Consider the following 26,712-nt stretch of genomic DNA (forward strand, 5'->3'; position numbering starts at 1 on the left):
TTCGTGACAAACTTCATTATCTTAGATACTGGATGAAAATTTTTAACGTTTTGCATTTCTTAAACCTCTCAGTAGATCTTAATTTTTTGCATTATGAATAATATGAGTGTCGGAAAAGAGATTTTAATCATTGTGTCAACTCCTAACTCAATTATATTTCCATGAAATGGCGATAGCAATACTTAATAGAAAATTTCATAGTTCATTAGTTTGATTTTATTCCGGTTTGCCGATTACGTAAAAATGCTCATTGACTCGTAATGCGATGTTCTGAAAATAATACGAAATCTCAATTATGCAAAGATGGGATTCATCAGGCGTTAAAATAAGAGCCTTTATTTGTAATACTATATTTATTCCGTACTTGGTTTTGTATAACAACATTAAAATTTGTAAGACTTATCTACACCCTTATCATGACATTGTAGAATATAAAAATATTACTTACTCTAATATAATACATGATATGAATTTTCATAAGATGGCCACTTAATTAAAACAACATTAAAGCTTTATCAAAAAATCTAGTGATAAAAACGTGATAAATTGCACCATCACTTCTTAAAAATTGGCTCTTTGCGTTCCTTCTCCAAATTATTTCTCGTAAGATTAAATGCCTCAGTTTTCTCAAAATCGACTTTTTTATAAACAGTGTTCGCCCCCGAAGACTTTGAGGGCACTTTATCCGTGCTCGAATTCAAATTCGGCCCGCACTCCAAATCCAAATCCAGATATTGCATCTTGACGGGTAAATAGTGGTAAATCTGCTCTTCTTGGTTACTTTGCGAAAGGAGACTCTCATGGGACCTACCCAGCCCGATTGTGGGACTCGGTGCCGCCCGCCTTCGCCCCGTTGGACTCTTATCATCCAATTTCACCTTTTGAGCATCCTGTTAAAACAAATTTAAATAGTGTCACCAACAACCCATACAAAATTACCTGAAGCGGCGTCGGTGGTTTTAATTTCCGGTCGACAGATGGCGCTCCTCTCGGCGAAGATGGCTCGGGATTGGACGAAGATGACAGCGAATCAGAAAGTTTCCTTTTAGGTTTGAGGTCTCGGTTGACTATCGGAGGGGGCATTAGTTGATTGTCGGCTAAAAGAGGACTCGGGAGGTTAGAATAAGCCGTCGTGGAGGAGCTCTGAGACAAAGGGGACGCCGGTTCATCCCCGATATCTTCAGCGTCGTATCGGAACACTTGATTCGTACTCGTAGACGGTTTGGGGGATATGTCATACCGAAATATTTGACCTTCGACCTTAGCAGGTGCGGCATTATTGTAACAGTGCCTCCGTAGTAACATATTTCGTACAGTTTCGGCCTCTGTAATCTGATGAGAGCGTGGAAAGTCGTACATGTCGTCGGTTATAATCCCCTGGACTGGTTTCTTGTCTTCGTCGTGGATCCTAAACAAAAATATAGCCCCCTTAAGTCACAAACACGATACTTACTCGTTCTTAATAGTGAGATTGATGTAAGTAGAGGGCGCCACATGTGACGACTTCGGCGGCCTTGGCGGTGCCTGGATTTTACTTTTTGTGAAAATCTGTTTTACTACAACGTTAACATCAGCCATGTCGTCATCAGTTAAAATACTTTCAGTATCTGTGGGGCTTTGCAATGGAGAAATGTTTTTCTTATTGTTAGCGTCTTGATTGGGCGAGAGAACACGTGGACAGTCGTAAAAACGCGGATCTTGCATATCATTCACATAATTTAGATAATTTCGTTGTGAAATGCCATAAGTTTGATTCATATGCGTTATGTTATTTTTCATGTTTTGTTGTAAAAGAGCCTTAAAATCCTAAAAATATAGTGATTTTAGACGTCAAACTGTAACAACAAAATGGCGAATTTTGACGTACCAGGGGGGTTAAAATTGGGGTTTTTCCGGTAATGCATTCAGAAATTGGGATGTAGGGACTAGTACTGACTGGTGAAATGGGTGGGGTTTCATTGTTTGCATGCCTTTTGTTGTCTTTTTCCTCGCAAAAGGTTATATCCCTGTCAATAGTGTTGGTGTCTGACACATGCACTAAAACATAACCTTGAAAAATGAAAAACTGCGATTTTGTGACTTACAGTCTTCCTCATCACTAGTTGATTTAAGGCCACACACTTTACAGATGCAGTTGACCCATGATTTCATTTCACTTTCTGAATCCGCGGCTAAATAATAAGTACGTGTTGGTGTTTTAATATCGAAAACATGGTCAAATTTAAGTTTTCGTTCGTCAAGTTTTAATCCCAAGTCAACTTGCTCGCAGTCGTCCAAATTAATGAATCCTTTTAATTTTCTGCAATTTCTGTCTGCATAATAGGTTAGTATAAATTGGTTTGGAATCTCTCCGGAATGTTTAAGTGAAAACCATCGTCTTCGCCACCTCTGCAAATGTTAGTAACAGCATGAATCATTCGTTTGTTTAGTTTACATTTACAGCTGATAAAATACGAGGAAAATGCGTTCTTTTATCAAATCGGGGGATTTTTTACTTACCGCTCGCCATATACGTTTGGTTGGAGGAGATTTCGTTAACCAACCTTCGAAAACAACCTCTTGACCACTTTGTGCCATTTTCAAGATTTTAAATTAATCCTTCGTCTCACATATTTAACGAACGATGACTAACTCTTGTACCGTCAAAATTATTAATAAGACAGATTCCTCGACTAATCACTTTCATTTCAAGACGGCCAACATGACGCACGGAAAGTACCCTCCACGCCCAACATTTTTATCACAACTTAACCACAATATAACGCATTTGACCCCACTTTTGTAACCCAAGAGGTGATAGTAAACTAATGAAACAATTTTGTAATTAAAATTACATCTCATTAATAATTTTCCAAGAAAACTGAAGTTAATTATATCTAGGGTTTTTTACTTTTTTCCCTAAGTGTTGGCTACTCTTAATGTTACCATAAATGAAATGTCACAAATATTTTTAAGAAAATAAGAGAAAATAGTTGAAAATTCAATTAACTGATCTCTACTTTCATTAAAAACTTACGTTCATGTGATAATTACCTGTTGTCGCAAAGTGGGTTGCAAATAGTTTTGTACGAGATGAGGCGCAGGGCCGGACTGGGGGCGATTCAAAAACACAAATTGGAACAAGAAAAATACAAAGATAAAGGAAATGAAATTCAGGAAAACCTTTTCGAACAAATGACTAAACAACTGGTAATATTAGAAGAAAATCTAGAGGAATTTGCTACCAAACATAAAAATAAAATTCGCAAAAATCCGGAATTTCGGCGTCAGTTTCAAGAAATGTGTGCTAGTATTGGAGTCGATCCTTTGTCCTCCGGCAAACAGGGCTTCTGGTCAGTGTTAGGCATCGGGGATTTTTACTATGAACTAGCAGTTCAAATTGTTGAAGTTTGTTTGGCCACTAATTACAAAACTGGGGGTTTGATTAGTTTGGATGAACTTAGGACAAGATTGATTAAAGCTAGAGGTAAAGGCAAGCAACACCAAGATATTACGCAAGACGATTTAATACGCGCGGCACAAAAATTGAAAATTTTTGGAAGTGGCTTTATGGTGATTCCTATAGGAAAGGGGCAATATATGGTACAGTCCATCCCTGGTGAATTAAGTATGGACCATACGGCAGTGTTGCAGCAAGCAACTCACTCAAATCAGGCATTTGTTTCTGTATGTTATCTCAAACGGGAGTTGGGTTGGGAGGATGAGAGGGCTAGGAAAGCCCTGGACCATATGGTAGACCAAGGATTGGCATGGGTGGACCTACAGAGCCCTAAAGAGAAATTATACTACTTTCCTAGTTTATTTAATGCATGTATTGACTCCACAATCAGTTAAATAAAACATTTTATAACAAAAAAGCGAACAAACCATCACCTAGCACACTCATTTATTTCAGGCAAAGTTACTGTCGTAATTTTCGTGACGTCATGTGAGATCATTTCTAGGAATTTGCGATATTCGAACATTTTCACATTTGCGTCCTTGAGACGCTCGTTAAGGACTTTGTTTTCTAGTTTCATTTTATTGTTTGCTGCTTTTAATTCTGTTATTATTTTTTCCAACTGTTGGGTAATGTTTTTTGTTTCGGCTCGCCATTTCTTGTTGATTTCAGTCTGCGAAATTAATTGTTCTTGCAATTCCTGGACTAGTTGTTGGTGAAAAGTTTCCATTTCTTGGCGTTCTTGACACGTCTGTTGAAAGGAATTTTTCGTTTCTTTTATCTGCTCTTTAAAATTTATTTCCATGGATGACATTTTCTCATTCAGGTCGTTTATGGCGATTGTGCTTTCGGACACTTTGAGGAAACTTTCTTCGAGCTCCGTTTTGAGTCTCTTTATTTCGTTTTTTAGAGCTGTTTTTTCAGCTTCTCTGGCGTTAATGTCTCTCTCATAATAATGAGACATTTGATTCAAGTCGCTCTTTATATCCTCCATTTCAGACTTGAGCTGAATATTTTGTTTCTCTGAAAACAACTAAAACTCAATGTAAAAAACAATCACAAAAGCCTCTCACCAATTTTTGAAACGTATTTTCAAGATTCTTTTCTAAAACTAGAATTTTCGAAGTCCCCCCATCGTCCACATAAGTCCGATTTTTGCGAAAATCCTCAATTTGATTTTCCAACAAAGCACATTTTTTTGCGTAAGTTTCAATTTCCATTTCTTTTACTCTCACTAACTCCTGATTTGCTTCCAATGCTTGTCTCATCTGTTCTAATCTGGTCTCATGGTCAGTTCTTATACTTCTGACTTTTAAGTCTGTTTCGTCGATAAACTCGGTCAAAGTTTGGGAAAGTTTTGCTGTTTCTTCTACAAGAAAAACGTTTTTGAAGTGAAAAACAAAAAGGGAAACCAACCTTTGGCTTCAGCTTCGCGCAAAAGTGCCGCATCTTTTTCATTAAGAGCTGCTTCAACGACTTGAAGGGCTTCAGAGACTTTAGCCTTACATTCTTTGACTTTCAGTTTCAAAGTTTCGATTTCTTCATTTCTGAGTCTCACGTCCTTTTCTAACTTTTCTTTATTTCCGTTTGAATCGTTCAGTCTATGTTGGAGATTCAGAATTTCATCCTCGAGATTTTTTATTATTTTAAATGTGTTGTCTTGACTTTGAAGACTCCCAAGAATTTCTTTGTCTTTAATTTGCAATTCTTTCGACTTCAAGTTAATCGTTTCTTCCAATTTGATTTTGGTGCGAACGACTGTATCTTGCAATTCATTTAATTTCGCTTCATACGAATTTTTCAACTAAAAAAAAATTAGTAAACAACAAAACTAACAAAAAATTAAATTTACTTGAATGAGTTGATTTTTCGGAATAAATCCTTCGGTGTTTTCCTGAAAAATGCGAAGTTCTGATTCTAGGTGTTCAACAGTGGATGCAGCATTTTGCCATAATTTGACGGCTTGTTCTTTTTCTTGAATTACAATGTGAAGCTGTTTTTTCAAATTTTCAACCAAATCGCTGTCCTTGTAAGTGTGTTCAACTTCACATTTATTTTTATCGGCAAAAACTCGACCTAATTCATCTCTCAATTGATTATTTTCGTGGAGGGCCCTCTTGAGTGCCTTTTGTTCGGTCTAAAACCGTATTTTGTCACAATTTTGCAAAAAAAAAACTCACAAATCTGATACTTACTTGGACTTCGTCCAAATCCCCGGTCACCTCCTTGAGAGCAGCTTCATAATTTTCAATAAGTGACTGAAAATTTCTACAAAACAATAAACACAATTTTTATTTGTCTCGACTAGACTCACTGAATATTAATATCCCCCGAACTTATCATAATAATAACTCCAAAGGACCATTACGCTGACATTTTTTTGAAAGAATTCAAATTTTAAAAATTTGACAGAGACATCTGTCGAAGGTCACAACAAACTAACACCAGCTGTAAAGCAAGTAACACTGAAATGACAATTATTCACGTTTATTTCAACAATTGTGCGATAATTTACAAATATTTGAAAGATTTTGGTTAAATGTGGGGGTAAATAGTGTAGTGGTTTGTTTGTGTTTACGGTGGAGTCGATCTAATTTCAAACATCTGGTGCAGCAATCGATAAGTTTTGGCGCCAAATATGAAGTGAGTAAATCCCAGTTTTTGGCGCCACTTGATTAAAGTTAAATAATTTTCAGTACGAAACTCTATATAGATATTGCACCGGAACAGTGGCCGATTATTTATAGACCCGAATATAACGTCCGGTTTTTAGGGTTGGAAAAATTGCACCCCTTTGATGCCGGCAAGTGGGGCAATATTTACAAATATTTGAGTAGTTGTGGTTTAATTAGCGACGAAACACTTTCGGTGCCAAATGAAGCAACCAATGAAGACTTATTAACGGTTCACACTAAAAAGTATTTGAAAAGTCTGAAAGTAAATATTTTTCTTGGTCATTCATTGGGTAATTTTTTTTTATTTCAGTGTAGTTTTAACGTAGCGTTGATAGCGGAAGTGCTTCCGCTGTGTCTCGTGCCAAATTGCTTGGTTCAAAGGGGATATTTGCGTCCGATGCGGTTCCAGACTGGCGGTTCTGTTTTGGCGGGAAAGTTAGCTCTGGAACGTGGCTGGGCAATAAATATTGGGGGTGGTTTTCACCATTGTTGCGGTAGCAAAGGTGGTGGGTTTTGTGTGTATGCTGATATAACACTATTGATCCATTTCGTGTTTAATCATCACCCTCGAAGCGTTCAAAATGTCATGATCGTGGATTTAGACGCTCATCAAGGTAATGGATATCAACGGGATTTTAAAGATAATCCCAACGTCTACATCATAGACGTGTACAACAAAGGGATTTACCCATTCGACAAACGCGCCAAGGAGTACATCACCCGAAAAGTCGAACTGACACACTTTACAGAAGACGAAGAGTATTTAAGCAAAGTTGCAAAAAACATCACCGAGGCATTAGCCGAGTTTTGCCCTCAATTGATGGTCTACAACGCCGGGACAGATATTCTCAAAGGGGATGCGTTGGGGTGCTTATCAGTCTCGCCCCAGGTTGATAGTAATAACTGTCGTAACAATGAAACTATTTGAGTGACTTTCAGGGAATCATCGAAAGGGATGAATTGGTATTTCGGGAAGCTCGTTCTAGAAACATCCCAATAGTGATGTTAACCAGCGGCGGCTATTTGAAAAAAACGGCCAAAATTATTGCCACTTCAATCAAAAACCTACACGATTCGGGCCTAATAACAGGCCCTCAACTGCGCTACTAAAAATGAATAAAACACAGTTTTATTATCTTGTTGATTTATTAAACTGGTCGTAGAATTCCGACGTTGGCGTGTTTTTATAAACGACTTTCTCCAAAAACTCCTTACGTTGTTTTTGTTCGACTGCTAACTTTCGGTTTTCCTCAGCTAAACTTTTCACCATTTCCCTAAAAAAAAACACATTTTGCTACATCCTTTTAAATTTTAATCACGAACCTCTGTTTTCGGGCTTCTTCTTTGTCCAATAATGATATTGTGCGTTGTGTTCCGTTAATGTAATCGTCGTATTCTCGATCCATCCGCTTTTCAAACTCTTTTCGCTTCTAAAGAATTAAATGGGATGTTAACTAAACCCTTGGGTGCCTTTTTTAAAATATACTAAATAGAAATCCTTAATATTATTGGGGACGATCTCAATTAAACAAATTAAAAAAAACAATTTGCTTATTTGTTTACTGTTTGTGTTTTATTAGTAGATTACATACGAACGTGGGAGGTGCTTCGATAGCAAAACTATTTTATTTATTTTTTAATTTGATTACACGGCGCGAAGCGGTTATCAATAAGCCGGGGTATGATGAAACAACTACCACCAAGGTTTGTATACTATTTTATTCACAATCATCCTTCTTAAAGAACAATAAAGAATTTATTAAATTTTGAAAAATATGACATATGACAGTTCAGGTTGGGAAGTGGTGATTTCTCAGCTTGAACCTAATACTTCATATCAATTGTTAATTTGATTTTTGCTTTATGATTGTGACTAAACAGAATTAAAAACAGCACCGCCGATTATAAGTTTAAAAATAAAATTACCATTTTTTTTTAAGTTGTTAGTTCTTTTTGTCTCCGAGTCCTTGTGATTTCGGGCAATTGATTAATAAGTTTAATTAAGTTCAGAGAAATTTGTTGTTTAAATGTAGAATGTCATTCGGGAAAGATTAACTTATCTAATTACTTATTGAATAAAAGATTTTTTCTACGACTTTAAAAGAGAGTAAGCTAGATTTAATATTGAAAGTGTGATATAAAAATACATTGTTAGTTTTGAAGTGTTTCTTGCTGGATTGTAGGAAAGATTATACCAGGTGAATAAAAAGTATGGAACCAAACGTTTTTTGCTTAAACTATTTATTTTTTGCAAAAACTAATTGATGAGTGATAAAGTACTATAAAAATGTGATGATTTAACAAGATAAAAATAAAGCCGCTTGGTTCCATTCTTTATATTCACCCTGTATGTATTACAGTGGAGGAAAGTGTCTTTTCCTCCCAGGTTGGTTACTGCCCTTGACAAGTCTCGGGCATTAACTTTTACTTGTGGGAGGAAAAGTTACATTTTTTTCCCTTGTAATAGAAATAGTGTTTGATGTGTAGATATTCTTTTTTGACTTTGGTTTATGGTTAAATTGAAGTAGCCAAAGTGCTATTAGACGCACCTTTGCCTCTTCGATTTGGGCCAATTGGTACTCCCTGACTTGCTTTTTCTCCTCGACGGTCATCCCTTTGTACAAGTATCCAATTCTGCGATTCGGACCTAAATTACTTTGGGACACGTCCGGATTTTCCGTCAGCAAATCACTCGTCATAAAATTGTACATTTCGGCGAGACAATCATCATGTTCCCTCTTTAGTCTCTTCATTTCGTCTATTTTACGTTCATCGGCCTATCAAAATTGTAACAATTCCAATAAATTTTTCAAAGGTCAAAAATGTGTTTTCTTTATGTACCAACGCCCTGTTGAACCTGAGACACGCCTCTTCGAGTCGCTTCCGACACTCTTTCTCCATTTTATCTAACTGTAGGGCTCTTTGATCTCGTGCCTTGATCGCCTCTCTGTAGGCCTCTTCCGCCGCTTTGCGCTCCTTATCGGCGGCTTCTTTCTCCATTATCTGTTGGTCGAGCCACGATTTGACTTGATCTCGCTGCACTTTGGCCCTTTCGATGCTGACTAGATCTTCACCTTCAAACCTGTTGACACAATTTTAGCGTCTTGCTTTCCCAACGTTGATTTGCAAGTGATAAACGAAAGTTACTTTTGGGCTGAGGAGGGTCCGCATTTGGGGTCGTCGTCAGCGGTGCGTGCTGGTGCGGCTTTCTTCAAGAGATTGGGGTCGTTCAAATCGAATTCGCGCCGGTCTTCCGGCTTCTGGCAACACATCCGGAAGTAATTTATCTCCTGTTCGAGTTTCATACGTTCCTGAGGATAATTCTCTTATCTAAAAACCTCGACTTTTTCTGTTTTCTACCTGTTTCTCCTTTTTCTCAAGCGCAAGGGCCATTTCGTCGTTTTTCTTTCGTTGTTCATCGAATATCCGGTCGATGCGTGCTTGTTGGGCTTCCCGCTGTCTTTTCTCTTCGATCTGTCTTTGTAAAGTTTCATAATCTATCTAAGTTTCGTTTAGGTGATTAAATTAGGTTCAAAGACGAGTTTTTTCGGTCTTACTCCGTATAAGCGCTGACGAGGGTTGAAAATGCGTTTCTTGCGCTCTTCTTCGATGGCTCGTCGTCGGTCGATGAGAGCGGCTTCTCGTCGATCTTTCTCTGTTGTTAATTGGAAGTTTAACATTTTTGGGGAAAAGTGGCAAAGATTTTGTCACAGTTTGATTTGTTTGCAAATAAACGGCTGTCATGGTGATTAATTGAGTGCTTAGCAACGACACGAAAGCTTCAAAACAAATTAAATAAACTACATTATTAATAACACAGGTCAACAAGGGTTCGGTAACATTGATGACGATTTGGTCAATAGTAGTTTTTTACTTCCTAAATAACAAAATGCATTTAGTTTTTTGATAACACGTACCGTTTATTTGTTGCATTTTTTACCAATAATTTAATAAATACATTTTCTGCACTCCCACTTGTATTTGTTTCCAATAAATTTGGGGGCTGTCATTGACGAACAAGGGGAGGGGTTTCACCAAGACATCAGAAAGGTGAAAGAACGCTATCAAGGCCGCTGGAACCCTTCCATGATGGGCGATTACTGTTAGCTTTTTTAAAACGCGACAGTAACGTATCGTAAAATGGCCTAAATCAGAACTAAAAAAAATCAAACAGCTATATTTATTTTCCCATGCTACTTATGGTACAAAATTGGGAACTGAAATAGGGTTCCGAATGTTTAGTTTACGATAAGGTATAATAGTTATTAGATTATGCATTGGAAAATATTAATTTTATTTTTTTTAGACTTTGTTCTGATTTACCCGCAGATGGCCCAAATCAGAAATTTGATATGTTTTGCAATTAAATCTGTTTTAAAATACTTATTTCCAAATCAGAACAAAATATAGTAAAGAAATATGAATTTGCAAGTCTAGATTGCATTTTAAAATTAATTTTTGTCCCAGATGTTTCATTTTTTGAAAGGAAATAGACACATTATTTTAAATTTTTATTATAAAACGTAAAAAAATATTCTTATAAATAAAAATTAAACATTAATTAATATTTCAATAGAGGTAACGCATTTTGTATTAACAATAAAAACATCACGTAAATATTAGAAGTCATTGAAATCTACTTCAAATCTGAATCCCAATCGAGATTCTTGTGGGTTTTCCAACTTCCCCACAATATCATTAAATCCGAATTCGCAGTGGTCCTCTGTAATGGGCCATACGTACCAGTGCCCATAATCATTTTTAGTATGTTTGTTTCGCAAGAACGAACCCACAAATTTTTGTTTCTTTAATTATAGGACTTTCCCAATATAAAATTTTTCTAAGCCTCTATCTGTTGGAAAAACTACAAGAACCCAATCGTTTTCTTCAATATCACATGAAGAAGTTACAGGTATCACATTTCGAAATACTTTGTTATTTCTTTTTACATAAATTACATTATCATCATTTGGTAATAATTGATCTAAAAATCGTCATCGATATTACCTACCTAACGTAAGAAAATGTTGAGATTTCACTCTTTTATTGTAATATATGACTTTTTTAATGTTTCTAAAGTTAGTTTATTAAAATATTGTATGCTAATAATAAAATAAATTAAATAGTTGAATTATTTTCAGTACTCTTTTGCTTTAACATGAGTGTCAGAATGAAGTTGGTAACATACGAATGATACGTAATGAGACATTTTTGTGAAAATTTTCGAAATCAGAGTGAAAAATCATAAACGTGGAAAGTTTAATCAATGTTACCAAAAATTTGTTCAAATTTGTTGACCTGACCATTGTAATTATCTGGAAGTGGACAGGAAGAGTATTAATTAAAAAAAAATGTAATGAAAATACAAGTGGTTGCTTGTCTTTTGAGATTAAAAAGTTTGAGGGGCAAAAAATGAATGATCCTGGAGGAACGAGTGCCAGAACTAAAACTATTAAGTTTGTAAGTCGAGAGGATTATAACTGGAGAACCTAAAGATTACTTACTTGAGTTTTGTAATATGATTCAATTAGAATTAAAAATGTCGAAATTAAATTTTTAACTTTCTGCAGCGAGAATTCTGCGAAAAGTTTAAATGAAAAGAAAAAGAAACGACTACATAATGATATTTTGAACAGTATTTTTGGAAAAAAGTAAAAATTTTTAATGGATATACCTGAATTTTTTCTTTATACAAAAAAATAAGTTAATTGTAAATTTTCTTGATTTAGCATTGTGTTTATGTTATTGTAATCTTTCATAACGAAGTCTTATTACATAAATACACCCTTTGTGAATCGCTCTGTACAGAAATGTTTCCTCATCACGAAAATTACCATAAATTTTTAGGAACGGTTAAAATATGCAGAAAACTTCATTCAACTTGTCAAGAATTACCAAGAAGTGGAAAATTTGCATCAGCTACTGTACTGCGTATTTCTTAAACAGATTTTTTATTTTCTTATTTTTTGTTTTAATTCAGTTGAATTTAGTATAAAGTTACCTGATTTGTTTTCGTTTAACTCCGATTTTTTTCAATGAAAAATTTACGAAGTCACGTACCAACCATTAGTGGTAACTAAAACTTTAAATATGCCTCCATCACGAAGATCCGGCTTTACAAACGCTTTTAGTGTGTTGTCTGTGCTTTTAGAAATTTATTTCCGAGTTGTGTTTTCAGGGAAGCTATAAATAAAAGTCCTGACATAATTTTAATAATTTATTCAACATAAAACAATTTTCCAACTCAGTCGAAAACAATGAGAAATAATTGTTACGCCTAATATACATTAACATGAGAATAGTCTTTGATTTTATCGAATAAAGCTTAAGAAGGAAAGACAGTTTTGTTTGAAACTCAATCTACAATCTTACAAATTCCTATCTCCGAAGTTTAGAACAAACGCTTTATACTTTCAGGTAAATAGAAATGGTTTTCTTTATACATGCAGTCTCGGGTACGAGTCCGAAGTTTGAACACAGTAGTACATACATCGAATCCACAAAATCGGTATAAGGTGAGCTCGTCCCGTCTTTACATATGTACAATAAGCGGTGAAAACAGAAAATCGTGACTTTATTGCGTCGTCTGGTCCAGCGGTATATACACAGTGTGCGATTATTGCGCTATGGTACAAGCAGCAGGATTATTGCTCCGGCTTTATTAGGATATGTCGGAATTGAGTCCGATTTCCTTCAAGCCGGCTTCGATGTGTTGAGTGAGAGAGTCGTCCGGCGGTAAGGACGGGTGCTTGTAGTCAGAGAGGAAGTGGCAAGTGCCCGGAATATTGGCGGGGAAGTCCTTGGGGAGACAGGACCGGTCGCGGGCCTCGAAATTGAAACCCTCAAACCGCACCAATCTCCTAAACATTATTAATTTATTATTAAGAATTTTGATTAGTTTCAATTACTCACTCGTATGTGGTCGGACTAACATTTATCCGGAGTGGTTCGCTCCCGGATTCGAACTTGTTGGCGATGGTTACATTGTGGCCAAACATGCAATAACGGGGCATTTTCACCCCCACTACCCCTGCCAGAACCGACCCCGTATGCAGACCTATCCGCATCTACAAACAGGAATAGTATATTTCGGTTTTGGTTTGCAAATTTCCGCCTAAAATTTTTGTAATTAACACATGTAAAACCAATCGTTGCAACTAGTGGTTCAAATTAAAGATTTTTTGGAGTATTGACTTTACATTTTTGCTCAATCATTCTTATACGCCCAATCGTTAACTTCAGAAAAATTATTCGAAATCATTTTGAAAAATTGTCCTATATTTGCCATACTAGACTGAAACATTAAAAAACACCCAAACAAATAAATTTCGATTCAAACTTTGTTTTCCTCAAAAAGAGCACCCAATAAATAAAACCGCATCTCTCTTCGAACCCAAACTTCCAACTGCCAAACAAAACTCTAAACAATTTTTCCATCGATTCCTCTTTCAGTTTACTTTAAAATTTTGCGCTTGAGCTGATTTGGCTTATCTACGTCACACTCACCCTTATCGGTTGGCCTTGATGCGTGTGATGATGTGAACAAGTGTCGATCATTTTTAAGGCCATCCAGGCAATCTGGAGTGCGTGGGTGTCGGTCTCTTTGTGTAAACCTCCGGCTACGCAATACGCATCTCCTATTGTTTCCACCTGAAACAAGGTTTGTAAAATTTAAAGTAATTATTTTTACAAAAACTTGTTTTTCTATACTATCTGTTTTCTTTTAATTAAAGGCTTTTTTGCGGCTGTAGTGAAAAGCAACCGTTCCACAATGGTCCGTTTGTGTAACGATCGTTGCAGATATGACCATTTTCAACTTTTCAGTTGCAGTTTGCAACGCGACGACGCCGGAACTGCTCCAAAGGGAATCGAACGAAATTTACCTCACAAAGCGTAGGATTCTATCACGAACTGTATCATTATCATGCCCTTAATTTCATAATCCTGGAGGCAAGTGATCTCTGCACGTTTATTTTACTTCAAAAGGGAAAAAATCGATGCTATTGAGGCGTTTACAATTGATTAATTTTTCTTTATTGGAAATCTATTTTAAATTCCATTAAAATTGGGGATTAGTGGAATTATCTGGAAACTTTTACTTCCAAATTGAATTATTACGTTTCATTGTTAAGGCTGAGAGTGACCTTTATGCATCTGTGTTATTAAATTATCTATTTTAAAGGACTCTGATAAAGTTGCCATTGAGGGCGGAATACATCGAAAAGCAACTTTAATGGATTCAGTGTTTTGCGGCAGAATTGCGGTATAATATTGGTTAATAGAAAGTATTCATGCCAGATTCTTACTTATTTGTACTTAATTAGATAAAGGAAAATGTCTGGTTGTGTCGAGTTGCAAAGTTATTAATATTATATTCAAAACAATGAATAATTAATTGGAGGAGAGTGGTTAAAAGCGATATTTGGAAGTAAGATTATTTAAACGAAACAATGTTGAAATGTATCAAAACAAGTTGGAGAGTTTTACTCCGTCTTTTGTTCCTAAAATACTACGTGGAAATTGAAATATTAAAAGTATTTTCAGTCCAAATTATGACTTCTGCGTGGTGAGCGTAGAACTTATTATTGCTAAAAATTTATACCGTGCGATAAAAAAAATGGAGTAGGCGACGATTACTATTCTACAGTTGGCAACACGTTGGCTGGGAATCTGGGCTGGAAATTTTCCACACAAACTGAAAGTGAAAATGACCATTCACCGTTTTCGTCTTGCACAACATTTTTGTAATAACTTGCAACAATAAAAATTTTCTGCTTTAAAGTGAACATTATTTCACTCAAATTGAATAAAATGCACATTAGTCAAAATTTCCGCTGACATTTGATGTCAAAAATCAGGATTGCCTTACGTTATAAGGTAAATTAAAAAAATTGTCATAAGGAAAGCTTATTAAAAAACGTCACGACATCAACAGTGCTTATTATCCTATACGATTATATTTTTAGCGTTAGGTTTTCTGGGTGCCATTGATGTTATAAATGCCACTTTAGACATGAGTTTTATTAGGCACGAGCGGCGAAGAGCAACGGACCGACTGTTTAATAAAACAAATGTCTAGAGAAGTTTGTACACGTGTTACATACTATACTTTTTCTACGACACCACAAAAAAAAATTACTTAAATTAACAATACAATTAAATGACAGAAAGCTAACTTCAGTAGCTATTAGCAACGTAACTAATACGCCTACTAATCACGGCTTGTCAAGATGTATTTAAAAGGTCACTTAGCGTCATGGAAACATAAACGGTAATCCTTGTTTTAGATGTGGGAGTAGAAAAAAAAACATTCTATTTAAAAGAATAATTTTTAAAGGTTAATTAATAATTTAATTTTAATATATAATAATTTTAATAAAATAAACCGGGTAATGTTTAATTAAAATTTATATTTTAAGTAAGTATAATAAAAAGCAAAATATTATAGTGAGATTAGAAATGTGGCACCAAGAAACACAATTTTTTCTAATAATTAATACTTACAAAAATTGAGTTTGATGCTTTCTAAAAGTTTTAAATTAGAATTTTATTTTCTATGGAAAAGATACATTTTTTTAATTTTTGGATGTTTTTAGAACTAAAAGAGCTATTAAGGCCGCTACAGTTTTTTTTTATTAATTTAGGTAATTTTAAAAGCATATTACTTTTTATTATATTAAAAATTTAACTTTTTTTATTGAAACTGATATAACAATGGTGGATGCGGGACAAACTAATATATTTTTTAAATAAAGTTACGTTGATGCTAACAATTTATAGTTATTTATTGTAAGAGTGTGTTAGATAGCGTTTTATCCACTCAAAAATGTTTAACTACGAGAACTTCAGTTCGAGTGGTTAATTTTCTTAAGTAGATAAAACGCGACTAACACACGACTGCAATATAACGTTTTATCTACAATCACATACCCAAATTAATCCAAACTTAATTAAAAATTAAACTGACATTTAAACGTCACGCCAAATGTGCTTTCTGTTAAACGTAGTTAGCTGTTACGCGGTGCGCTGGTTACTAACAGTGGAATAAAGTTACTTTATTCCACTAGTGGATAAACTGGTACTTGATACGCTTCTAAAGTGTGGAATAAAGTCTCTTTATAGAGTGATTGTGGATAAATATGTTTAATTTATTAATTTACCACCCACATGTGTGTTTTAATAGTGGTGCCATTATTATTTTTGCATGCAAAGCATAAAATCTTTAAGTAAAGCCGAATTTGAATAAAATACGTTGGGTGTATTTTCCGCGTTAAAATAATTTTCCTTTGTCGAATCAATTATGCATGCCATTTTATGCACATAACCAAAGTGAAAAATCGTGTCGCGTCTCGCAAAGTTTATTAAAGTGGCGAAATCGTTCCTGACACGTCGTTTATTTCGAAGACGAGCACTTTGGCAAATACGTGACCAAAAGGAAAATATTCATTAGATGCTTTCCGGTCCGAGATTCGTCCGGAAATGATCCTTGTTTGCCTTCCATTTACACTACTTACTTTGTAGACGTCCAGTTGGCCACAAAACACGTCGAATTGATTGTATAAATCCTGCAGCATATTAATGACCATCATGGGTGTGGTCGTGGAACAGATTGATGTGAAACCAACGATGTCGCTGAAGAGCATGGTGACGTCTTCGTGGGTCTTTGCCTCGATGGTTTGACCTAGGTATTAAAAAAATTACAATAAAACAATTACTAGAGTTTTTGTAATAATTTTGGTGTTTTTGTGGTACAAGAGTAACTGTACCTAGCCAGAGCCGTTTGGCGATGTCTGGCGGAAAAATCAGATGCAATAAGCTGACGTTCTTTTCTCGTTCCTTATCGACGGCCCTGTTGCCCTCCTCAATCGAGCTCTTGAGTTTATCCATTCGTCGACGTAAGCCGTCCTGAAATCGAATCGGATGAAATATTTCAGAGGTTCTGATCAAGTCGTCCCCGGAATTCCGATAAATTTCCACCGGATCGTATGCACCAGCGGTGCGTTTATCCGATTGGACATCGGGGATTACTTACGACATGTTCTTTATTACATCACGGGGTATAACCGCAACGATTTATCATGCAGGTATAAGCGGCGAGGGAACGACAAGCTCGTAATTCAGAGGCTTCGTTTTTATGGGACCACTGCTTTCGAGCTAATAACACCACGAGATAGGTTTGAGAAGCGAAGTCGATGCACACGCACCATAAAAGCTTTTTACGAAAATTACTGATTGGCTGGAAGTTATTGAATGCGATCAGTTTGCGATTTTTTGCAACGCTGGTTTTTAGACAACGCGAAAAGAAAAGCTTTTGAACGAGATTTTAACTCTAAAAAGGATGTGAGGAACGGGTTTGTATTTAAAAAAAATGTTTTTCATTTTTAATTACGTGAAACAAGAATTAATCCGATGGAAAGTGGGGGGATTAAGCTCTCAAATGTGTTTTTTGCGTTTCAAAAACAGATTTTAGATTTAACAGTTTAATTTAACAGTTTCTTTTACAGAGATGAGCAGAAATAGTACATCCATCGGGATTAAATTAATTATAAAAAATTAATAAGTAAAAGAAAAATTTTTGTTTTACGACAAAACTTAAACCTTCTGAAAAAAGTTCTCTTGCAAACAAAAATATACTTGAAAAAGGTTTTTATGTCTAAAATGAAGATTACTGTTTATTAAAAAATAAAAATAAAATTTTTTCGAAATAAAATAAAAATTTCCTATTATGAAATATTTAAAAAAAAATCTAGAACTTCAAATATCTTGCTGAAAAGTGTAATTTTGCTTTTTGTAATTTTGCCACTTTTGATTTTTAAAATGTATCTAGAAAAAGCAAATTAAATTTTAATTCAGAGCCATTTCATACTTGAAATAGATGACAAACATTTGATTTCTATGTAAAAGAATTATCTGTGTAACAATTGGACCCTGACCCTGACAGATTTAGACCTAAAATACTCTACTATTTTATACAGAAAAACTTTATAAAAGCTACAAAGTGGCAAGTATAAACAAATCTTGCAAGCGGTTTGTATGTAGGATTTGAATGACTCAATTTTATCCAGTATAGATTTATTTTTTATTATTTTTTAATTAAAAAAAAAACATTTTTAAAGCAAAAGTTGTATTTGTTATTTTTGAAACCGTCAAAGTATATATACAGTATGTCTCCGGATTGAGTTTACAAGAGGAAACGAATTTTTTTTTATTTTTGATTCTACGCCAAAATTGTAAAGAAAAAAACATTTTTTGCTTCATATCAAACGAGCAAATCTCATTATTCTGATTCATTAGGGAGAAAAGTTCACTTTTTTCTTGATTTTAGACTTATAGAATAATTTTTCTCTGCTTTATAACTCCTATTACGATAGCGGTTCTATTTGTTTGACAACGATGTCACTTTGTCAAAGATATAAAAAAAAATTCCTTCTGTAAACTAAATCTGGGGACATACTGTATATATTAAAATTATTGCTTTGTGCTTGTTTATTATTTAAGAATTTTTCATTTATTTTGATGATCGGTGTGGCAGGATAAAATACTTCATTTTAAAAATTCCGTTTTTATTATATTGACTTAAAAAAATATTTTAAGTCTCTTGACCTTTGAAAGAAACGTGCCTTTGAATACATCCCTTGTGATTTAATGATTTTTCGTTGTCTTAAACTTAATCTTTTTCCTTCATTGCAATTTGGTTTTGAACTGGCGAAATTCATGGTTATTACGTTAATTTGTCTTTCATGTCTCGTTCTTTCTTTCGTTATTGAATAAATGTCAATAATCCGGACAAGACTCGTCCTTCAAAAGCCCTTCTCATTTCCAAAAAAACGTCTATTATGAGTTCAATCCCATTGCTCGAACGTGGCAGTTCCAACGTCTGCCAATCGGACAAAAACTCATATCATACCACGAAAAATAACCAAAGACGTGGATATATTTGCAAAATCACCAAAACTGATTGATGGTAAACACCCCTCAAACAGTTTTAATTAAAAATGAGTTTCGAGTCGATTACTAATTTATGTATCAAGTAGTTGAATATTTATGAGCTTAATGCACAAGTTTTTGGTCAATCCCGGAAAAATTTGGACGCGAACACGTTCAAACGACTTAATTAATCTGATTAATTTCAAGTAGTTAAGAAGTCTGGTCGAGTCATTCGATCCGGATTTCGGCGGCACAACCCCGGAAATTAGAGTGTTTGCGGTCGAGGAGTTGAACCCTCTTCGGATTTTTAATCTAGAATTACCTGAGCCCGGGCTTGTTCGCCTACAAGAATGACATCTCTGGTGGCGTCATGCATTGGAATGTCCGAGATGAAGAGGCCGCTTCCGGTTAACCCTTCGAGGCCGTCGAGAAACGGAGAACCGATGAAGAGGATCGAATCGGATTCCGGGCAATACACCATCTGACCTTTTAGCTCTAACCCCTGAAACAAAACAAAAATAATAAATAAATGAAAAAAAAATAGGTACTCAAACTTTTTTTGTAATATTGATATTTGGCGGTCAATAGTTCACCACCAACTTTGTAAAATTGCCTAAAACGCTGGAGTTCGTATTTTGTTTTATAAAAATTTTTAGACATTTATTAGTATTTGTGGCAGATTTGAGTAAAAGAAATTAGTTTTTTACTGCGCTTTTAACTTTAGCCGCTTTCCATAATTCTGTTGGTAGTCCTGCTTCCATAAAATCCGCCATTGTTGGAATTTTATTTCAGGCTGTTATATTGTACTAATTTCGATTGGAGATCGAAAAATGGGCACGTTAATCAATTTTCAGGCGTGTTTTTCTGTCAAGCTTTGATTTTCAGCAGATAATCAAAATTGCGATGTCGCTGAAAGCTTCGACAAAATTGAATAGCCGTGTGTGAGGCATATTGGAAGCGCGGACTGTATCAGTTATGTGTCATTATTACAGAAAATTAATGGACCAGAAAGTGAGTGATTAATGGGTAAATTTCCTATTTTTTTTCAACCTGAAATCTGATAGCCTATATGTGAGTTTGAAAAGAAATGGCTGAAAGCTATTGAATCACACAACATTTCTTATTATTCAAAGAAAAACAATCGTTATAATCTGATGGAACCTCTTTGAAATATGACAAAGCAGAAAAGTCATTTCTTTTCAGTCGCTTCGATGCTCAAAAATTGTTTGATTCAATTTTGGTCGTTATAAATGGGTGAAATTTTATATTTCGTCTGACAGTAGCGAGTCTTGATTTTTGCTTTTAATCAGAGTGGCAGAAGTTTAAGGGTTAATTTAAATGCAAATGAGTGAAACTTCCTGAAACTAATTATGAACTTTAAAAATGTCTCATGATAAAAATTTCAAAACGTGTAACAAATCTTTGTACATCGCTTTAAAAATGCATTTACGTCTTGGTTGGATATTTAAAAATAGATTAGGGGAGGATTTGCGGCATAAATCATGATACGTAAGAGACGAGGCCGCATTTATCTTTATATGTCCGCAGCGGGCATAAATCTAGCAACCACTTACGACGTAGAATTATTTTTGGGGAGGAAAAAGGGATATCATGGGCTGTATTAAGTCTAATGTTTTAATTGGGGTTGCTGTCAAAGGCACCCCTTTGACTAGACTTGGGCCGAGTGTGTTTGTAGAATCTTCGTGCTGTAAAGGGAAATTTGATAACAAATATTTCCGTATAGTTTGCGGAAATGTTTATGGATGTATGAAGAGGACGGAATGGGTGGGGAAGCAACAAAGGGTGCCGGCTCGAGAGAGTGATTTTTCGGGACAATAAACGATAAATTAATTCAGTAAATATAGACGAGGCGTGAAATGAGTTAAAAAACATCTCTTATATCCCTGTATTGATTTTTATGAAGTTTTATGCGAAAATAATTTTCGGGACAAAAACACCGAGGAACTTTCAAATAACCTATTATAGCGCTGAATTTGTTTTTTTATTTTAACAAGAGCTGTAACGAATTTCATGAAACAAATAAATGGAGAAAATAGTAGACAATTCATTATAGTAAAGAATTATGACGCGTCAAAATTGCAAACTTTTATTCCTGGATCTGAGTTTGAAAAAGGCCAATCTCCATTTTTATTGTTCTGAGATATTATTAATTGAGCAAGATTTAAAAGCAATATGACTGAAATTTTAAACGTGTGAATACTTCCAAGACGAGATTGTTTTTTTTTTGGATTCAGGTCCAAATTTATGAAAGGAACGTAAATTCATTATTCTGAGACACAAATGAAAATGAAAGTGAGACACAAAACCGATTTTCGAATTAATTTAAAAGGTTGTTTACTTTTGGGATATCTGTATATCAAAAATAAAAGCAAAACTTTATTTGTTTACTCGGCCACGACGGAATAAATTTACTTATTACTTAAGCGGTATTGGCCCAACTGTCAAACTTTTCCCAACTCTTTCCGTGTTTACCCCAAGTTGATTCCAACTTTTCCGCGTAAAAATGCAATTTACACGCCAACAGTGGCACAATTCACCCCAGCATTAACTCCCATTTTTATTAACTCTCCATCTCGTAAATCATTCCTTCCTTTTTGTCCGATTTAAAGCGAATAAATAGCCGTAAAAATCCATCGAATAAATCAAGTCGCGACTTACTTCCGCTGGAAACGATTCAACTCCCGGAAGGTTCCTTATGGCTAGCACGAACGGCGTATTCGCCCTCTTTATGATCTCGACGAAGCTTAAGGTGATGCTTCGGGGGCGATGGAACTCGAAGTAGGTCGCCACGGATTTACCCAGGCTTGCCAACAGTCGGCCGAAAAGTCGCATGAAGCCGGAACCGAGTTGTACCAGGTCGAGTTTTCGGTCGAGGACAAAGTGCCACGGAAAGGCCTTACAGAAGGTGACCACGCCCATCTGGAGGTCAACGTCGGGACTGGGGGTCGAGATGGGTGTCTCTAAGACCTCGCCTCCAATGTGTCTGATCTTAAAACTAGAAAAAAGTGAAAAAATAACTTATATAATGTGGGAATTTACCTAAAATTGCGAGAGTCGTGTTGGTTTTGGGCGACTTCTACATAGGCTTGAGTGTTGTAGAGAATTCTAGCTATGGCTTTAAGACTGCCAACTAGGAGGTAAGCCACGGCGGGCCTCTCCGTAGTGAAATCAAGCCGAAGATGGTCTTCGTCACTCGTACATATGAAAGCTTCTCCTTCGTGCTCCACCTCCTCCTGGTATTTGAGCACATCGTGGACGCCGTCCAAAGTTATGAGGAACTCTTTTAGGTCGCTTCCTAGACATTTGAAAGCTCTTTCTAGACGACCAGTGCAAGACGTTGAGATCAATTCCTGGCCCAACTTGTCCAGAAATTCAAACTCATCAATTCCTGGAAATTGAGGACGTGTGTTGCTTCACTTTTAAACTTAATTAGTGAAAGTTTGACATCAAAGACATTCCATTTAACTTTTCAGCCGCTTTTCTCGGTGATAGATTCGATAAAAAACTTACCGTCCTCGGAGGAAATGATGTCGTATAAGTCCTCCAAATAGGCATAATGGCTACAATGGCTGACGTCGCTCGGTAATCGGTTTCTGTAACAAAAAGAACGGACAACGATGTAAAGTGGGAGAGACAAAATAAGAAACCGGGCCATAAGTGGTTGACGTGTCGCTGGTAATTTTGGAAGCGTGATGGGAAGATTAGAGTAGAATTGGACAAGCAGTGTTTAAATAAAGTATTATTTGTTTAAAAGTATATTTATTAATATTTATTATCAAATTTCTTCACAAACTGTTTAAGAATAGAATTTGATTCAACCCGGCGCATCCACCATTTTTGCATAACAGACTTTTAAATATGGAATGTTAAAATTTAATTTTAAATTTGAATAAACAACATTACGACACCAATTTTTCGGTTTACTGTTTATGACAGATGAGTAATTTGCATGCTTTACATGTTAAAAATAAATCGGAACAAAATTTTGGAATATTTGTGATTTGTTTCAGTTAAATGTACCTACGTTTGTATTTATTTGGAGAGCAAAATTTGATTTGTAACTAAATAATTTGAGTTTGTTTTAATTTAACAATAAAAGGTATTTCAAAATTCAAAACAATGTTATTTTGTTTTCTCAATATTAGAAGTTTTTTAAATCAAAGTAATATTAAAAAAATAAATTTGAAATTTTAAGTATGAATAGAACCTTGAATAAGCACAGCATTTTAAAACTGCAGTCACATGCAATTGTAAAATTAACAAAATTATTTTGTCATGAAAATGAAATTTGGCATGAATATGAAAATTAGTCATTTCATTTTATTCAATTATTTTACCATATCTATTGATTTGTAGATTTTTTTGTTTAAACTGTATTCTGCACAAAAGCTCTCATAATTACTCTGCTAACACCAACAAATTATTGAAAACGTTAATTCGGCAATATTTTTGTTGACTTATAATAATTTTTATACGAAACAACGCAATTAACTTTGACAAAAAATAAATTAATTGCTTACGTTTCACATCTGCTCTTAATTGGAAGAGTTATTAATTTCCTAAAACCGGATCCCTTATTAAATTAATTCTTTTGTTGATTAATTAATTCCTGCCAAGGAGAATTTACAAATTAGATTTGAACCGTTTTTTTTTTTACGTAACAAATCCAATTAAGTGTTAATTCCTTTACCCTTTTGTAAAGTTTTCAACAATATCCGACAAGCTGAAGCGTCATAAATCACAGTTTATAATTTATTATGTTTATCATTTGCCAAGTGTAACAATGACGAAAGCAATAAGAGCAGTTCTTTGCCTTCGGAGAATAAGCTCGGCAATAAAGCTTAGAGTTTTCGAGTTTCCAGGAGCCGATTTTTCACGCTCAACTGAATTATAATAAAGAACAACACTCGAGGGCTCGTATTTTCTAACATTTAACAAAACCGCTCCGATTGGCAAAAATAATTATCCCAGACCGGTGGTCAAAAAATTGCTATTTTACTTAATTAAAATTTATATTATCAGGTGAAAGGGGAATGATTTTCCTTGGCCCGGAAAAATATGTGAAACGACTGCACTCGTATAAACACAATTAGGGGTCGGCTAATAAGCTGGAAATTTCATAATTTCATCATTTCCGAGCTGAAAAGCCATAAATGGGAGTGGATTTATGAGCGGTTGTAAAGCAACATAGTTGCATTCTAAAAGCGGTAATTTTAAGGGTTGAGGGGTGAAAAAATACTGAGTAAATTACTGCGGACGGTTTGGCATCTTAATTATGAGAGAATTGCTGAAAAATTCATAGATCGAACGGAATCCGGGAAGTCGATTAATTGCCGGATTCCAGAAAAAGTTCGACGTGTGCCAATGCAAGGTGGAAGTTAATGTCAAACGAATTTTGATTAGGGGTTAGAGTGTATTTTAAGCAATTTCATTTTGATTCCGAAACGGTGGAACAAATGATTCAGCTTTGAATCTTAATTAACAAATTTAATTTAGAATTAATCACGTTTCTTGAGCGAGGGATTTATTCAATTTCCAGCTTGAATAACAATTGGTTCTCTTTACAATAAATATTAGTAACCTATACAAACAACAATTTTGGTTTTATTCACACGTTTGTTCAACTTTGTTTCTTTCTTCTTTTATAAGCAATACATTTCTCGGTTTTGCATATTTAAGAAATGCCTCGCAACCTGAAAAATTTCAATTCAATTCTTCTATGTCGTCTTCTGGGACTCCCAGGCTTTAAATCCGTCGAAACACAGCTTGTTAGTGGGGATGACAGGACGTTTCAGAATTGAATTGTTCGAAAGTCGGATCAGAGCGTGTAAAAGTTACATATTCGATATTTTCAGAGCTTTTAGGTAGGATAAGCTGTGTGGGCGTTACAACCTTTCTTTTTAAACCACACAAAATTTCGAAACAAAAGAAAACACACTTGGAATTTTTTACGAAAAATCAGCGATCACTAATTCCTCGCCGTAATTATCTCATTTAATTGCCTGTCGGTGGCGCGTTGAATTATTTATGAATCGGGATTGAGGTCACAGTGTCGCAGAATCGCTTAAAAAAAATAAAGAGTCGATTCAGCTATACTTACAGACAGGAGTACCTACTGGGATTAGTTTCATTTTCTTTCAGCAGGAGAGACTCCAAGGCGACTTGAAGAGCTTCATTCTGGAAAACAAAATCGTTTTAATAAACGAAAAGTGCTCGAGTATTAATGTTGCATCGACCGAATTATAATGTTTTGACCTCGTTTGTGCTCCGATGTGTTATGCATTGTGCATTGTTACTTCGAGGTCCTTAGCAGTACAATCGCTGTATCGGAGCATAAACATGTCTTTGACAGATGGAGTTAATTTGAATTAGGAGAATGCAAAGCAGTGGCGCACGAAACGGTACTGGAAACGGATTTTTTATGCCCGATTGGAATTTCTAAGGCTTCACTTACAATTGAGACAAGGATATTTTAGACAATAAAATACCACCATTGACTCAAGCTGAGTTAAAGTAGAAGTGTTATATACTACTCAAAACAATTAAAGGAACAAAAATATTTCCTAAATTTTTTGGTGTTTGAAAGGCTTGTATCTCATCGAAAAATAGTCGCATCTAGATTTTTTTTTAAATATTCTAAGGCTTTAAGTTTTGAGATTTTTTTTGTCAAAATTTTTTTCTGAGCTACAGTTATCACGCAAGCGCAGGAAATATCGCAAGAAAACAAAATTGTAACTTTTTTTCGTTTTTGTTTTTGGTCCACGAACTTGAGGAATTTTTTCTAGTTAAATCAATAGATGTGCCGGATAGCCTGTTCATTCGGTTTTATTATGCTTTTCTTATATTCTCTTTACGTCATTTTGTCTCTGAAATATCTGATTTTTAATGAAAAAGGATCTTTTTGTCTTTGATCATCGATATCTCAGCAACCAATAACCGCACAGAGAATGTAAGAGTTGTATCAAAAACTGCAGTAAATGTCTTACAAGGTCCTTTAATGATTTTTTCAAAAACAACTTTTTTTTTACTCCAAAACATTGATTTGAAGGAAAGAGAAAAATGTAACTTTCTGCATTGTTTTAGTAAATCTACCGCGTATTCACAAATATTGATGGGGAGATTAATGTTTTAAGGTGTTTTTACAGCTTAATGTACCCTGCATAGCCCTGTAAACTTTTAAATTAGTCTATCACACCGTATTCTCAGACCAATTGTTCAAAGTTTTACAGGAACAAGGAACAATTGTACATATTTTTTCCGAATATCGTCTAATCTTCGTCAAAATGAGAAAAATAATTTTTTTCACCTTTTTCTTACAATTTTGCATTAGTTAAATTTGAAAAAACAAATTCTAAAACATTTTTTTTTCAAAAATTAAGCAGTATTGTTTCTTGTATGTTTTTACAAATTTTCAAAAAAAAAATAAAGAAACAATTTTTGTTTAATTTTTTTTATTTATAGCAAATAACTAATGCAAACTAATGCAAAATTGTAAAAGAAGTCGAAAAAAATTGTTTTTTTCATTTTGCTGAAGATTAAGCAATGTTCAGAAACAATATGTGCAATTGTTCTTTTAATTCTTTTGCAAAACTTTGATCAATCGGTCCGAGAAAACGGTTTGGTGGATCAATTTAAAAAATTACAGAGATA

General features: G+C 34.8%; 6 protein-coding genes across 7 annotated transcripts in view; 2 read left to right on the top strand and 4 right to left on the bottom strand.

The window, feature by feature from the left end:
* Nucleotides 1-334: 334 nt before the first annotated feature.
* LOC123004979 (protein daughter of sevenless) lies at nucleotides 335-2,877 on the bottom strand. Its single transcript, XM_044398552.1, has 6 exons — nucleotides 2,500-2,877; nucleotides 2,085-2,388; nucleotides 1,868-2,037; nucleotides 1,454-1,806; nucleotides 940-1,408; nucleotides 335-890 (listed from the first exon to the last, which is right to left on the bottom strand). Exons 1-6 carry the CDS (start codon nucleotides 2,575-2,577, stop codon nucleotides 555-557), a joined length of 1,710 nt encoding a protein of 569 aa, XP_044254487.1. The 5' UTR covers nucleotides 2,578-2,877; the 3' UTR covers nucleotides 335-554.
* Nucleotides 2,878-2,893: 16 nt separating this feature from the next.
* On the top strand, nucleotides 2,894-3,855 carry LOC123004983 (vacuolar-sorting protein SNF8). The gene has a single exon (XM_044398556.1). The coding sequence runs from the start codon at nucleotides 3,073-3,075 to the stop codon at nucleotides 3,832-3,834; it is 762 nt and encodes a 253-aa protein (XP_044254491.1). The 5' UTR covers nucleotides 2,894-3,072; the 3' UTR covers nucleotides 3,835-3,855.
* Nucleotides 3,787-5,893, bottom strand: LOC123004980 (paramyosin-like). Its single transcript, XM_044398553.1, has 6 exons — nucleotides 5,754-5,893; nucleotides 5,635-5,707; nucleotides 5,292-5,576; nucleotides 4,856-5,243; nucleotides 4,513-4,808; nucleotides 3,787-4,472 (listed from the first exon to the last, which is right to left on the bottom strand). The coding sequence occupies exons 1-6, from the start codon at nucleotides 5,780-5,782 to the stop codon at nucleotides 3,870-3,872; spliced, it is 1,674 nt and encodes a 557-aa protein (XP_044254488.1). The 5' UTR covers nucleotides 5,783-5,893; the 3' UTR covers nucleotides 3,787-3,869.
* LOC123004982 (histone deacetylase 11) lies at nucleotides 5,873-7,285 on the top strand. Its single transcript, XM_044398555.1, has 4 exons — nucleotides 5,873-6,082; nucleotides 6,136-6,376; nucleotides 6,425-7,003; nucleotides 7,054-7,285. Exons 1-4 carry the CDS (start codon nucleotides 6,078-6,080, stop codon nucleotides 7,222-7,224), a joined length of 996 nt encoding a protein of 331 aa, XP_044254490.1. The 5' UTR covers nucleotides 5,873-6,077; the 3' UTR covers nucleotides 7,225-7,285.
* On the bottom strand, nucleotides 7,247-9,854 carry LOC123004981 (RIB43A-like with coiled-coils protein 2). Its single transcript, XM_044398554.1, has 7 exons — nucleotides 9,672-9,854; nucleotides 9,475-9,615; nucleotides 9,262-9,425; nucleotides 8,956-9,196; nucleotides 8,664-8,891; nucleotides 7,438-7,544; nucleotides 7,247-7,388 (listed from the first exon to the last, which is right to left on the bottom strand). Exons 1-7 carry the CDS (start codon nucleotides 9,792-9,794, stop codon nucleotides 7,247-7,249), a joined length of 1,146 nt encoding a protein of 381 aa, XP_044254489.1. The 5' UTR covers nucleotides 9,795-9,854.
* Nucleotides 9,855-12,327: 2,473 nt separating this feature from the next.
* The window catches only part of LOC123005146 (head-specific guanylate cyclase), a 33,515-nt gene continuing 19,130 nt past the window's right edge, over nucleotides 12,328-26,712 (bottom strand). The window contains exons 3-12 of one of the 2 annotated variants that reach the window (XM_044398781.1): nucleotides 25,163-25,239; nucleotides 22,573-22,655; nucleotides 22,102-22,450; nucleotides 21,721-22,045; nucleotides 19,364-19,543; nucleotides 16,881-17,019; nucleotides 16,629-16,795; nucleotides 13,621-13,764; nucleotides 13,027-13,181; nucleotides 12,328-12,974 (exon numbers count right to left, since the gene is read on the bottom strand). In XM_044398781.1, the coding sequence (XP_044254716.1) occupies nucleotides 12,776-12,974; nucleotides 13,027-13,181; nucleotides 13,621-13,764; nucleotides 16,629-16,795; nucleotides 16,881-17,019; nucleotides 19,364-19,543; nucleotides 21,721-22,045; nucleotides 22,102-22,450; nucleotides 22,573-22,655; nucleotides 25,163-25,239 (1,818 nt within the window). In that variant the 3' untranslated portion in view covers nucleotides 12,328-12,775. Of the gene's footprint in view, nucleotides 12,975-13,026; nucleotides 13,182-13,620; nucleotides 13,765-16,628; nucleotides 16,796-16,880; nucleotides 17,020-19,363; nucleotides 19,544-21,720; nucleotides 22,058-22,101; nucleotides 22,451-22,572; nucleotides 22,656-25,162; nucleotides 25,240-26,712 lie in introns of both variants that reach the window. The other variant, XM_044398780.1, reaches the window with a different exon arrangement.

Source organism: Tribolium madens, unplaced genomic scaffold, assembly GCF_015345945.1.
Source record: "Tribolium madens isolate multiple individuals breed KSU strain unplaced genomic scaffold, Tmad_KSU_1.1 Scaffold_20;HRSCAF=117;Tcas5.2_LG4, whole genome shotgun sequence".
Classification (NCBI taxonomy): Eukaryota; Metazoa; Arthropoda; class Insecta; order Coleoptera; family Tenebrionidae; genus Tribolium; species Tribolium madens.